The sequence below is a fragment of the Onychomys torridus genome, chromosome 5 (assembly GCF_903995425.1).
Source record: "Onychomys torridus chromosome 5, mOncTor1.1, whole genome shotgun sequence".
Lineage (NCBI taxonomy): Eukaryota > Metazoa > Chordata > Mammalia > Rodentia > Cricetidae > Onychomys > Onychomys torridus.
This window is the reverse complement of record NC_050447.1, coordinates 68,232,652-68,248,108: the sequence shown is the minus strand read 5'-3', so window position 1 is coordinate 68,248,108 and position 15,457 is coordinate 68,232,652. Positions and strand designations below refer to the sequence as shown.

The window sequence follows — 15,457 nt, the reverse complement described above, 5'->3', positions numbered from 1 at the left end:
ATTCAATTTAAATCAATATTTAGATTTGGTTCATCTGTATGAATTATTTTTGTTTTTTTCTTAAAAGCTTGTACTCTCCTTGCCTCATTTAAGGAATCTTATTTAAGAGTAGAGTATTTGCCATTTAGGTACTGTCAGACATTTCTATTTTCCTTGGAAAATAGAAAGTTGGGTCCAATATAATAACAGGTATGCCACAGATATTGCATATTCACAAATACCTTTTCCTGATCAAATTCAGTAAGAAAGCCCCCCATCAGGGACTTAGTTCTTACACACTTCAAAACATTTATATTTCATATAAGAAAGCTTGCTTCACGCCTTTAATTCCAGCACTCGGGAAGTAGAGGCAGGAGGATCTCTGTGAGTTTGAGGCCAGCCTGGTCTACAAAGCTAGTTCCAGGAAAGACGCAAAGCTACACAGAGAAACCCTGTCTCCAAAAACAAAACAAAAAGAAAGAAAGAAAGAAAGAAAGAAAGAAAGAAAGAAAGAAAGAAAGAAAGAAAGACAGAAAGACAGAACACTTGCTTCCATACAAAGATGTCAAAGAAACTGTTTATAAACCTTTTCCCTGTACACATATTTATGCAGTCTTCTTAGTTATAATGGCTTCCTACTTGGAACTTGTTTCACCACATACATTTCTATTAGAGATTTTGCACCCTCCTTTCAAAATGTAACAAAAGTCATGAGGTGACATCAATAGCCATAAAAAGGTTGGAGTGATATTAAATATAACTTCATGTTGGAAGAAATTAGGAGGGAACTGAAAGTCACAAATTCAATCCCTCTACATAATTTCTACCTTTATGCAGAAGTATTTATCATACCACATGACAATTACTGCAGAGCCAAAAAAAAAAAAAAAGTGTTATCTTGATTGTTTTGCTTCAACCCAACAACAGCTATTAGCAATCAGTAAAGTAGGAGAAGAACCAATATGAGCACAGGCAGGTGTATGTGCAGCAATCAATCCATCACCCTCCACCCCAAATCCATGCTTTCTGAGACACAGAAAACTATGGTATAATTTGCCCATCTTTTGAATACGTCTCACACAAAACTGACTCAAGTAGCAGCTAACTCTGCCTCCTTCTCCATCCCTGCTGATCAACACATAAGCACACACATAGGGGGGGGGGGTGGAGTGAGAAAAGCCAGAGCCATAGGTCCTGCATGAACTTCCAGGTCTATTTGTAATCCTTGTCCATCACCCAGGCATGGGAATTGGTGCTTGGCATTCCAGAAAAGATAAAATTTAAGGCAAAAAAAATCTGAAAAAATGTCAAGACATATTAGGGACCAGATCACTTGCTTTTCTGCTCAATCACTTTCAAAGGCTTTCCATGCACTAATAAAACCCTATTTTTGCAAGGTTCTAGGTAGTTTGGACATTACTGTGCCCATGTTTTCCTATCTTCTGCCCATCTGCACCATGTCACCTCCACAACTGACACAGCTGTTCTCAAGCTCTTGTTCCAACATTCCTGTTTAACAGAGCATTTTCACTGATGTGCCTCCTGCCTGGACTGTCCTGACATTACCACATGGTATACTTTCTGTCACTGTTAGTTTTCATGTAGCTCCTTTTAGATAAAGCCCATATTGATATCATATTTAACCGCTCCCTCCCCCAATTCCCTTGACTTGCTCTATCTTCTCCAGCCCATGCACCTTTTAACATAGCTGTTGCATTATCAATTTTCTGTTTTTCCTATCAGACTACATATCCCACAAAGCTAGGAGAAACTTCCCTTTGTTTCATGATAACCTATAAACACACTAGTTGAATGAATGAAGTCTGAACTTCATTTTAGGGTTAAGTTTTCCCTTGCTGGCTCTAAAAGTAAAAGCACATCTTGCCTTTTTCCCATTTTGACATCAATACATCAAAAACAACTACTTAAAATGATCCTGAAAACCCTCTAGCCAACAAATTAGATTATCACTGGATATTAACTTGTTTTATTAATTCATTGCTGCCAATTTCTTTTTAAAAAGATTCTGAGGTCCTTCTAGTGCTAAGGCTATCCCAAATTCCCAAGATATATTAACCAATTCTCCAAAGTAGAAATTCTTTGACAAAAATGTGAACTCCCTAAGTTTTATACACACACACACACACACACACACACACACACACACACACACACTTAGACATATATACGTTTTAAATATAAAAATTGCTTAACCACCAAATTCCTTTGATAACAAGGAATTATGTACTAATAAAGGCAAAGATTACAGGATTACCAGGTCTAATTTAGATGACTACACACACAACTTAAGAAAGAACTATTTTTGAAATAGAGACCAGACCTGCAAAGCTCTGCAATATTTTTCTGCCTGGTCTAATTTTAGACGATTTTCCTGACCACTGAAGAGTTTGTGCTAAGCCAGGCTTCCCCAGCTCAGGCAATAGATTTCTCTCTCTGGCTGCAAGTCATATTATCTCATGAATGAACTGTTATTTAGGTCAGTAAAGAGGCTCTGGCCTAATTGAATGTGCATTTATCCCTGATGTTCATGCTCTATATATCAAGATTTTTATATAGTTATTGAGAGTGGATGCAGGAGAGACTCTGATGATTAGACTACATTGGAAGCAGAATATTTCAAATTACCAGAATAATTTAAAATATTTAATTCTTTTTCAAATTACATATTTATTTAATTTGTGTTGAAAGAGTTTGCACACTATGGTGTACATACAGAGGTCAGAGAGCAATAGGTTCCAGAAATGGAACTCAGGATGTCAGGCCTGATAGCAAGTGCCTTTATCTGTTAAGTCATCTTATCATTTTAAATCTCTCATACTTGAATGATACCCTTTGAACACTCATTTTTCTAAAAAGGGCATGCTGTCTGGCTTTAACTTTGGAGCCTAGAATTCTACAAAGACAAAGGCAATCAACTGCTTCTTTATATTTTTATTAAATATGTGTGTGTGTGTGTGTGTGTGTGTGTGTGTGTGTGTGTGTATGCACATGCATGAATGTGTTCTCAGAAGACCAAACAGGGGCTCAGAAACCCTGGAGCTGGAGTTATAGGTGGTTGTAAGTCACTTGATGTGGGTGGTGGAAACCAAACTCAGATCCTCTGTAAAGACTATGAATACTGTTGACTGCTGAGTCCAGCCCATTTCTTTATTATAGGCAAACAAAATATATTCATTGACTAAATGACTATCCCATACTTATTATGAGGGGAAGGATGGGGGGACTGACCTTGGTAAATAGTGATTCGATCCAAATAAAGAATGTGGTTGAGAAGAAACAAGATCCAAAAGTCTAAAAGAAAAAAAAAAAGGTGAGGCCCTGTGAGCTGATTAGAAAACTCAGCCTGTACCCTTAAATAATTAAATTACCTTAAATATACCAAAGAAAATAAGATGATTCTGCTAGTGGTATATTTAAAGAAAACTAAAATATCTTTCAACAAAAATAAACTATAGGATGATATCTTGATGAGTCTTTTCCAGAAGGAGCTGGCAGTCAGGCCTGACATATATGGCAGACACGCAAGTTATTTTCTGAACAAACTTATGAATGTTTAGTATTTGCTGTAATGCAACTGAGAGACTACAACTCCACTAGTGAACACTGCTCTGCAGGAGCTATGGAACATTAGATTATTTATACAGAGTGTAGTAAGTACATATCTTCTCTTCCTCTTCCTGCCTAAGGTTAAAAAACAAACAAACAAAAAAACCAAAGCTATTGAGGCTCCACTTTCAGAGACTGTGACTTAGCTAGTTAGAAAAGGATCCAAGTATCAGTGTTTTTAAAATACAAGTTAGGTGAATGAAATTCATGTATATACAAAAATGACAACCACTGAACTCTTGGTATAACACTAACTGTTTTATTTTAGACAAGGTTTTACTATGTAGCCATGGCTGGCCTGAAACTCACTACAATGACAATGTAGACTAGGCTGGCTTGAACGCAAAGAGACACTCCTGTCTCTGTCCCTGCTTCACAGGTACTGAGATTATAGGCATGTGCTTGGCCACAATGAATTCTTAAATACACAATACTCTCCTCTCTTACCTATTCTGATAAACTAGGAAAGTGTTCTTTTTATTTAAGAACATTTGCCATACTGGTGTGACATTTCAGAAGAATCTGATACACAAACTTAAAATATGAAAGTATATCCCAATTATGTTTTATTTACTATCAAATGAAGAAATAAACCTTATTTCTATGATGCTTTCATGTAAAATTTGTGGTCCCAAATTATTCTTAAAAGGAAAGTGATATATACAATGTCTAACAGGCAGAAATGTTTGAAGTCGAAATGGATAATTAAAATACTACAGCTTCAATAATGACTTTTAATGCTTCTATGCCTATGTTTTAATAGGAAAAAAAATCACAAGAATTATAGTGGTTGTTTAACCATTTCAAATCAGTATCTCTCATTTAATGATTTCAAAGAACTTCACAGATTTCAAATATGGAGCAAATATTTAACAGGCTTCCACCTCTTTATAAGTAGCATGCATATTTTCTAAGCATTCCTCCATAAAAGCATATCAAAGAAGAAAACCCTGAATTGTTAAAGAGAGGCAACAGAGTTAAAGGCTGCAGCACTGAGAGGCTATAATAGGCAACAACATCAGCATTACTAAGAAACTACACCATAGAAAATATTTCCTGTAACTACAATATTCTTTTAATAGAATCAGTTATACTAAAATGACAGAATCCTGCCTATGTCCACCTCAGTCCTCAAAAAGTACAAGGCTGTGGTGCTGGAAAAGAAGTGTCCACAGCCACCTTATGGTAGTAGAGGACTGGATGATGCTTACTCAGTATCTATGGGTAAATTAAAACGCAAAGCATATGCCATGCTATCTCAGGCAGAAGAGACTAAAACTCTGCTGTATAAGGACAAAGGGTTGTGTGGCAGCATGATGAGACAAGCTGAGCTCTGCCTTCAAATGCCATGCTCTGGGCACATGCTCCTACACTCACAAGTTGGTTCACAGCACAGTTTAGGAACTTCTTTACTTCTTGTTTCTTCCTCTTTCTTCTTCTTTCCTTCTTCCCTCTAATTTCAAAGATCAGCATTTCAGCCAAGCTTTTGTATTAAATGAATACATAAAACTATGGGCCAACTTACTGCTTTTAATTATCTGCTCTGTGATAGAGCAGCAACTCAAGATAGAAACCTAACCCAAATTTAAACTTTAGTAATTTAAATTTTAAAGCACTATGTTCTCATTCAGGCACACTGTCAGAATATAGAAACTTATATCTGAGATTTCAGATAGTCAAGAAAACTTGCTAAAACCTTTCCAGAAGTAAGAACACTCTTGTTCTCTCAGGAAGCCCGAGGCTAAGCCTGCCTCTAATCGGCAGAAAAGTCCTTGCGTGCTCCATCTTCTGTCTCTAGGGCACACACAGGGAGTGTGCAGCCACACGCTTACTGCAGTTGTACAATTACTTTCTTGGAACTCTAGAGAAGGTTTTAAATTCTTCTCCATGATGGGATATGTTTTCACCATCTCTCCTAGTGTCTGCTTCAAGAAGGCTTTCTATGAGGCAAGCAAAATACTTCCATTATGAGAAGAAAAAAAAAGCCCATTGTCTATTTTTACTTGCTTAGTAAATGCTCTGAAAACTCTGCTTTCCAGCTTATCAAATGTCTCAAACCTCCCATCATCCTTGTGAGGCAGATCAAATTATTAGGTGCACTGTAAAAATACATGCACTAAAGTATTCTCTCTCCATTCCAAACCAAACATTTGATTTCATTCAAATCAAGTGGAAAAATCAGGGATTAAGGAACAGAATACACATATACACATGTTAGCTGACTCGCTGAAATAGCATCATCCAGGGACAGATACAAGGTAGAGGATGGAAAACGTGGTGGAATGTGAATAGGAACTTCTGTGTCCAAGTCATAATTCTGCTATCTAGCATACAACACTGACAGAGTCTTACTTTTTTCTACAGTCTGCCTCACATCCAAAGGATGGTAAGCAATGCCCCTCCCCAAAGTTGTGAGTGGTTATTGGAAAATCATACTTTGTATACAGCACATCAAAGGAAGCTAGGAAAGCTAACAGATGAAAAAGGGGATGTAGATAAGTCTTTAAAAATGAATCTTTTTTTAATCAAGAAAACATACACATGGGCAGACACAGCTGAATATACTGTACCTATAGGAATACAATTTGTAGACACAACAGTACTTAAAATATTATTACATGGCTGCACTCAGGCTGAACTAATCTGCTACTTTATTTATAAATAAAGAGTCAACTCTTTTACGTCACATTTAAACACTGAACCCAACTGAAATACATCAAAATCTCCAGTAACTCCAGAAGAGAGGGTTTAATTTAGAGTTTTACATATTTTTCCTTCTGATAACATATTCCAAATTGGTTAGGGAAAGTATTTTCAACATGGTTAGCCTCATTTCTTTTCAGGCAATGTAAAACCTAGGCAGGTTAAAAAAGGAGAAAGTAAAAAAAAAAAAAAAAATCATTTAATTTAGCAAATCTTTCCAACAGTGAAAAGTAGTTTCTCCTGCTACATACAGTTGTTCTTAGCTAAACTGTTAGTAAATGTCAGAATCTTGTGAATACAGTATCTCAGAATGCATTTTTCTGGTAACACAAGTTAAAGAAATGATTCTGGGGTTTGGAGAAAAAAAGCTTTTAAAAATATGTTGTGAATCCTATTACTCCCAAATCATAATCTGACAATCATCATCACTATATTGCTTCCTCCTATTTAGAAATCAGCTTTCAAATCTTTCATCAGAAAAAAAGAAGTGACTTATATGACAATAGCTTTGGAAACATAAGTGTTTGAACCCATAAAGGCCATGCATTCTCCTTGGATTAGCATTCATACAAATGGCATCCTCCACTACAAGGCAGTGTCTGGGGCTTCTTTGTGAGAGTTCTAAGAAGAGTAGTTTATATGTCTATAATGCCATTAACTTGTTTTCCTTTTTCTCTTCTTTATATAGATTAATTTGTAACAAATTGAAAATTTCTCAAATTGATTGCCTGACTGTATTTATGATATTACTACATCCTCAAGCAAAGGTCATATTCCCACTAACAAGAGGTCAAGAATTTGTGTTTAGAATTCTGTGGTCTCACTGGCCTCCAACCCTTCTCTTACCGCACTCCCAAACTACAAAACCACAAAACTTCTCAAAGGCTCCCAGAGCTCTTACAACTGAGCACACCTCCTCTGACCCACACCAGATCATTAGCTATGGCAGCATTTCTCAAAATTGGGCTGTAGACCTCTTACTCCACCAGGGGCTTTATCTGCTCCTCTCAAGACTGACTGTTTTCATCAGGCAGGCTATCTTCTGTTAAAACAAGGGTACTATCCTCCAGGCATTGCTGCTGACTAACCAGCCAGCACAGCCTCTTTGAGGCCCAATCAACTTGGAATCCACTGGCGAGGAGGGGACTGGACTCCTTGGTCCAGTAGTGCTCATCACTCCCAGAAGCATCTGGTTAGGATGCTGGTTAGGTTAGCACCTAATTAGGTGCTGGGCTTAGTGACTGATGTTCCTCTTGAAGGCCTTTGCCTTTCACTAAATAAAACTTCCCTGGTTTCATGATTTCTTTTTGGTTTACATTCATGAGTTATTGCTAATGTTTATGCCTACTCAGACTCTGCTTAGAATACAATAATCATTCAAAATAGTTTGTTTCTAATGCTTGGACCTAGTTTCATCTTTACCTCTTATGATTAGTAGTCTACTATGTTAATGAAAATGAATCCCTCCAGGTTTACATGATCTAAAATGTTTTGTGAGTCTTCTAACCAAGGAATATATCCGCATTCTTTGTAAACATTTCATTCTTGCCCTTTATCATCTCAATTCTCTTATTATACACTCAAAGTCTCCTTATCACATAAAGGCTCCTTAAAGATTCAGTAACTCATCACATCCATTTCTCTCCCATCTTTTGCATTACCAGTGCATATTATAGGACTTATGCTTTTAACTGAATCTTAAATGTACTTCTCTTTATCTGCCAATGTAGAAAGGCTTTGATAAGAAATCATCACCCACTGATAGATTACAAATAACAGAATATGCTATTTGCTACAAATTCCCAACTATGCATTTTTTAAAAGGAAGATCTTCTTTACCAAAACATACTTATGCATTTTGCATAAGAACATTTCATTTATGGAATAACGCTATAAATAGAACAAAATGTAAAAGGACACAATCTATATGCAGAATAAATTATTTGTGTGGTCATAAATGTGCACTAAAGACTTTTACAGTTATATATTATGGGATATAGGTACATGATAAACACACAGCACAACATGTAATGGACATATGGAGTCTCCAAAAAAGAAAAAAAAGTATTCTCTATTTTCAATGGACAAACATGCTGAAGTCAATTCTACCTAAAACAAACAAAAACTCTAAATGCATTTCCTGGATTTAAGCCATTGTCACAAAATCACTACTATTCCAGGTGGCTCCCCTGGCTGCTTTTAAAGCTTTGTTTTCTAATACAAAAGCAGGTTTTAGCATGCTTGTAGTGAGTGCAGTAGATGGGATTTAAATAATACAGCAGTTGGGACTGAAAAGGAACTTTCAAAAATGGCTACACAGGAAATACTACAGATAGGGAGAGGGAAAGGAAGCAACCCAGGGACAAGCAAGAGTGCTTAGCATGGGGACTGCATCATTTGCACTCAGTCTACTGACTCCGTCATATCGTCTAGATGTCATCAAAATAAAATCCTGTTGTCTTCTTCAGATTTCATTTCACGTAATATCAGGTTTAGAATAGATCATAAAAAGCATTCAAGTCAAGCACGTCTATTCTGCTTACCTACTCACAAGCACATGAAATATGAGGGCACATGGATAGCCAAAAAAAAAAAAAATTCTTTAAGAAAATGCACTACTTTTAGCCTGGGTTGTCTGTCAACATTAAAACTATAGCATTGTCTTTCATCAAACCAATATATTCTATTATTATTCTCTTATTTCATTTCAGAAACTTTGGAGAAAGAAATATTATTTTGTTTGTGAAATCTGATTATGATGATACCACTACACAAAATAAAGGATGATGGACATCAATTTGGACTTTTAAAGACATTCTACAAATGTAAAACCTACCTATTAATTTTGTGTGACTATTTTTCACTTGTAATTCATACTGAATAGTAAAATAGAAAAAGAGGAAAAATAAAACAATGCAATGTCTTTCTTAGCTCTCCTGTCTTCTATTCAACAAGAACCTGACACAAATATACAAACACATGGGCTATCCATTATGACCATTATGGTAAAGTTCACAATGTAATCCATTTTAGAATCAACAATAATTCACAGGCTATCTCACAGGACACAGGAGAAAAGTGTGTGTACAGTCTCAAGCCTCCTGTCATGTCCTCCATTTGCTCTCTATGGGTCACCTGATTTTTATACAGTGCAGCATATAGGCTATATTTTTGCCACAGAGTTTCCCATAGGCCACTATGAAGTAGGATCAAGGACATTGATTTTTCTTTCTTTCTCTTTCTCTTAGGTTTTTTGAGATAGGGTTTCACATAGCCTAGGCTGGGCTCAAAGTCATCATGCAGCTCAGAATGATTTTGAACTACTGACTCCCCTGCCTCTACCAATCAAGTGCTAAAATTACATGTCACCACACCCAGAAATTATTTAAAAGACAATCTTAATGTGTACCTATCATCTATTTCTTTTAAAAATATGAAATAAATGACTGATAGGTATTTTTTAAAGTCTTTTACTGTCAAAATAAAATCTAGAGTCAACATGATGGAATATACTTGTAATCTAAGCCTCTTGGAGGCTGAGGCAGGGGGACTGAAAAAGAGGCTGACCTAAATTATACAGCGAGAACCTGTATTTAAAAAAAAGTTGAAGCATTTTTATATACGTCCCTCTGAGTCCAGAAACCCCTGTCCTAAGTATCAGTTACCTCTTCCTAATGACAGTGAAGTAAGTAATCATGGGATGGCAAGGTAAGGAAAAGAGAAATGAAAAATCAAAGCTTTAATGAGGGAGAGGTAGGACAGAATAAAAGACACTTGCTGTATATCCTATGATGGCTGTATAATTATGTACCAGCTTTAACATAGAATCTAGAGTATTTACCATATGCTAGGCTCTATACTAATTGGTTTATGTATATTAATTCACTCCTTCACAACTTGAAAAACTTGGAAACTTGTTGCTTTCTAAACGTATTAGCAATTGTATATCAAAATTAATTGTAGTTATATTTGATAATATCAAAATGGAATTTCTTTTCTTTCTTTCTGTACATCTCCTGTTCTTTGAGGTTGTGTTTCATGATGTAACCAAAGCTAGCCTGGAATGTGCTATGTATCCCAGGGTGGCCCTGAAGTCTTGCTTTACAGCGTATCTTACCACATCAGGCTATTTTTATTTATTTTAAAAAATAAAGTAAATCTAGCATTTGTAATAACATTAATAAAACCTATAAACAGAACTGTCAAACATAGTCAAGACGAACTACCAGGGAAGAATCGAATGTCTACAAATGTTCAAATTGCTTTAGTTCCTTAAAAATCCTTAAATGATATAACTTTGTTGATGTAAAAAGTAAAGTTCTGTTAGTTTAACCCTGGAAGTCTTTTTAAAAAATATTTGTATTTTATAATTAATTTAATTTTACATATCAGCCACGGATTTCCCTGTCCTCCCTCCTCCCACCCCCCAGGCTTCCCCCTCAATCCATCCCCCATCCCCACCTCCTCCAAGGCAAGATCTCCCCTGGGGTCAGCGCAGCCTGGTAGATTCAGTTGAGGCAGGTCCAGTCCTGTCCTCCCTACACCAAGGTTGAGCAAATTGTCTCAGCATAGGCCCCAGGTTCCAAAAAGCCAGCTCATGCACCAAGGACAGATCCCAGTTCCACTGCCTGGGGGCCCCCAAAATAGTTCAAGCTAATCAACTGTCTCACTTATATAGAGGGCCTGATCCAGTTCCATGGGGGCTCCTCAGCTATTGGTTCATAGTTCACGTGTTTCCACTAGTTTGGCTATTTGTCCCGGTGCTTTTTCCAATCATGGTCTCAATATCTCTTGCTCATATAATCCCTCCTCTCTCTCATCAATTGGATTCCTGAAGCTCCACCTGGGGTTTGGCTGTGGATCTCTGCATCTGCTTCCACCAGTCACTGGATGAGAATTCTATCATGTCAGTTAGGGTGTTCGGCCATCTGATCACCAGAGTAGGTCAGTTTGGGCTTTCTCTCGACCACTGCCAGTATTCTATAGTGGAGGTATCTTTGTGGTTCAACAATGCAATATTCAAAATGTAAAGAAAGTGCTTCATGTGAAATAAGTTTCCAAAGTAACAGTCATATCATTGCATACCTGGTTTGTGAATTCCCTGTTTTATAAACCTTTAAAAGGCAAATCTTTTCGAGAATGGCTATTGTTTTTAGAAAACCAAGGACTACAGATCTTTTGCTCAGAATCCATAGCCCTTCAAGACTCAAATTCCTTCCACACTGAATTAGTGTTCTTATGGTTTAAAGAAGGCAGTGCTCAGTCACAGGATTGTGCATCCCATCTCCACGCATCTTAATCTGACTGATAAAGATAGGAGCAGTCTCAACAGCAGTTGCATTTCTCTCAGAGTTTGGGTTTTGTTGCGGGACAAATGGGATAAAAGCAAAGAGGAGGCAATGAGAGACAGGCTTACGGACTCAGTGAGTGAAAAGGAGACATGACAAGAAAGACTGTAGTTTGTAGATTAAGTAAAGGTAAGCACTGGATACTGTAAGAATAGGCATGACTCCACAGGACAGGCTGCTAACGAATTGATCGAGCTGTGGGGGTGGAAAGAAGTGGGGATGAACACAAAATAGATGGGCATAATAATCCAATGGCGAGAATGGTGAAACAGCAAAAGAAAGAACCAGTAAGAGCTGACAGAGACACACTCTATAGAAAAACAAGTTTCCTATAGCTGTGAACCAAGGAGAAATAGCCCTCTCCCCTAAAAGTAGTAGTTACAGTCCAGAAAAACCAAATTAAGACAGGCTCAAGAAAAGCCACATTATGATGTGAGAAACGTCTTTCAGTAGCAACAAGCATCTCATGCATATCCCAGAACCTAAACCTAAAACCCAAGCTCAACATAATGCTCAAACAATGTGGTTTAATGATTTTTAAATGTTCCATTTTCTTTTGCCATTCAAAAGAGATCAACACAATCATAATGTTTTTAAACCCTTTACACTGGGTTTCTCTGAAAACTTTAGGGACAAAGAGTTTGGGACACAAGCAATGTTCTGTTCTCAGAGTGCTACATTTTCAGTGGCTCATTAATTCCTCCCATTGCCATTAGGTCCCCTGCCCTTAGCAGGAGGCCAGTTTGTCAAGAAACCCAGAGGGAGCAAGAAAGCTGTAGCAGTCCAGCTGAGCCCCAAATCCGGATAAAACCACTCAAGTACTGCCTGCCTCTGCTTGTCCTCTAAACACCTGACGGGTCACAGGTGCTATGTGTGACCAGCAAGTATTCCTGACACTCCTGAGACAGGACAGACAATGGAAATCTATGAAGATATTAATAGTTCTCCATACTGATAATGCTCTAGCCCCCTCTTAAGTGTAAAGATATATTTTGTAAATTTTATCACATTTAACATGGGCTTCTCCATTAGCTATAATACATAAACACTCTATTTAAAAAAATGACTGCCTAAAGAAAGCTGTTAAGATATTTTAACAGTCTCTCTACGAACTTTTCTATTTCAAATTCTATGAACCTACATGCATAATATGTACAGAAAACACCTGGTAGTGCAGAAAACAGGAGATACAGATTCCAAATTAAAAGTAATATTTTAAGAAAAACAAGTCAGGAAGACAGCAGTGTACAAAGAAACACAGTTGAAAGATAAAGTGAAAGAGAACATAAGCATCAAATAAAGGCACCTTATGGACCGATTTAGGCTAGAGAAAATCTGAGGTCTTGGTTCATGCTGTTTTCACAAACTATGTCTTTAGCATCTCTTTCATCTATATTCATGATTAAATGATTAGATACAAACAAGAAATCTGGGCTAGTCAAATCCCATTGACATTAGTACACAGGGTAAAATGATGACAGACTCCAGCACACTTGCACACACTGTAGTCTTCCAAATACATCAAATATCACTGTAAGTCAAACTGCCAAGGCTCTCAGTCCAGACTCCTATCTGCAATCCAACACTTGGAAACATGAAAGGGGGAAACAGCACACAGAAATGCAGTTTGGAGGGAGGGGGAGGCACAAAGAAGCACACACAGAGCGCAGTGTCAACAGTGTTTAGAAGACTGGAGGTCCATTTTATTTTCTTCACTAAGGGAAAAGTAAAGGCTTAAACACACACACACACACACACACACACACACACACAGACAGAGAGAGAGAGAGAGAGAGAGAGAGAGAGAGAGAGAGAGAGAGAGAGAGGCAGTTTGTTCATGGTTACATAAGAATATGCAGAAAACAAGTGATTTCCTTCTTGCCAGTATTTCATGGTTAATAGGTTACACCCAAGATCCCACTCAATTCTCAACATATTTTGTAGCTTTCTTGGCTTTTCACACATGAAGGCAGCATGCAGAGACAAAAACAAGGCTGTAAAATACCTAATTTCTGTTTTCTTCACAATTTCAATGATGTTTGTGCTTCCTGTCATTCACTTAAATTAGGTATTCTATACTTGAAACATTTACATGCAACACATTTATATGTGTGCACAATTTGGAGTTTTTAAAACAACTAATTCACACACCTACATTCATAATTACAGTCAGTGAATAAGAACCAGATTGGCTGAAACAGAAAATAACAGCACTCTGTAATATATCAAGTTAAAAAGTTTGGATTACTCCCAAAAAAAGAGAAAGCAGGAAGTCTGTATTCTTAAATTCTACCTTAGATGTCTTATGGGTGTGTTTTCACAGCTCAGTGCATCTTAACAAGCATAATACTGCTGTCAAATGAGGTTGATCTAACTCTGTGCAGATGCCAACAGCCCTTAAGCAAGGGGTGGGAGGTAGACTGAGGGCAATGAATAATTATTATCTCTAATAACCACTCTGGGATTAAGAGTTTAACTATGCTGCATATCTGAGAAAACCCTATTTTCAGGTTTCATCACTCATCACTTTTATAAATGCAATATTGAAACAGCTAAAAATGCATAATTCTGTTCACTGCCAGTTTTTCCCCTCAAGATGCAAGAGCCCAAAAGAAAAGAAAAATGTCAACTTTTCTATTGTCAGGATTGTTAATAACCTGCAGCTATAAAACTATACTCTCTTCTTTGACATTGTCATCGAGATTAATAGCCTCCACAGTTGGAACTACACCTCCTTGACATTTTCTGGCAAGTGGGAAAAGCAACATTACAGGCAGAGTATTGCTAACTAGAATACAGTCTTGGGGAGGGGATGAAGGAGGGGTGTAGAACAATGAGCCTGAAAAGACTATGAACTGGCAAAGAACACCCCCTCCATTTTGGCAGAGGATTCATGGGCTTGTTTGAAATGTAAATTCAACTATCAATTTAAGGTCCAACCATTTACATTGACCTTAATCGATAGTTGAATTTTCCATAATTTTGAAATTTGACATATACAAGGGGTCAACTGTAAGATTTTCCTGCAACATTTCATTCTAAAAGAAGATCTGGCAATAGCATCAGACCGGATGAATTAGAAAATGAAATTTTGTTCAAATAAAGGCAATAGAGAATGAAAATGTCTATATCTCAGAAAAACTTTAGCCAGAACACAACATTCCAGAAAGGCCTTGAGTTCTCAACAGTAAGAGAATTTCGGAATAGAAACTCTTTACCACCTTATATCTTTCCAAAGATTCCCACCATCTCCTCTTCTCCACTTTAAATAAAAACAAAACCATGGACCTCATACTAGTGTAAGAGCTCAGCTCTACACCTGAGTCTTCTTGAGGAATAGTGTATGATCTGACATACACAGTACTTCCCAAAGTCTCTTCAGCTGAATGTCAGCACCAAAAGTTTCCATGATTATATAGGGTCTGAAAATATACTGTCTCCATCCTCACAGCTTACAGCAGCTAGCAAACAGTCTGTAATCCCAAATTAAAGACACCTGCTTAACTTCGCTTCAACTTGTTTTACTAAAGTTTTATTTCTGCTGAAGTCCTTTTTATCCACAAAACATCCTCCTAATGTCCCAGGACTCTAAGGGAAACAGCACTCTGAAAACTGAATTCATATGCTGGCTGTGAGTAGAGTAAAAATTACATTCAGAAACTGAGTGAAAAGGACACTTCAAATCTGTGTATAATATTTTTGCTTCAAGTGGTGCAATGAAGGTTCTGTGAAAGGTGAAGCTTACAAAACATACAAAGGCTGGTTTGGGGCTCTGTATTTTGTTCGTCTGTTATTGTCTT

General features: G+C 37.1%; 1 protein-coding gene across 19 annotated transcripts in view; it reads right to left on the bottom strand.

Annotated features, from left to right (window-relative positions):
• Celf2 (CUGBP Elav-like family member 2) overlaps nucleotides 1–15,457 on the bottom strand; it is an 859,694-nt gene that overhangs the window by 278,068 nt on the left and 566,169 nt on the right. For 7 of the 19 annotated variants that reach the window (XM_036188412.1, XM_036188394.1, XM_036188397.1 and 4 more), the window contains one exon: nucleotides 3,229–3,291. The exons of 10 other annotated variants lie outside the window; for them this stretch is intronic. Coding sequence is in view for 2 of the 9 variants with exons in the window: in XM_036188394.1 (XP_036044287.1) it covers nucleotides 3,229–3,291 (63 nt within the window). In the remaining 7 variants the exon portion in view is untranslated. Of the gene's footprint in view, nucleotides 1–3,228; nucleotides 3,292–15,457 lie in introns of those variants that run through there. 2 more of the 19 variants (XM_036188393.1, XM_036188396.1) reach the window with 1 other exon arrangement.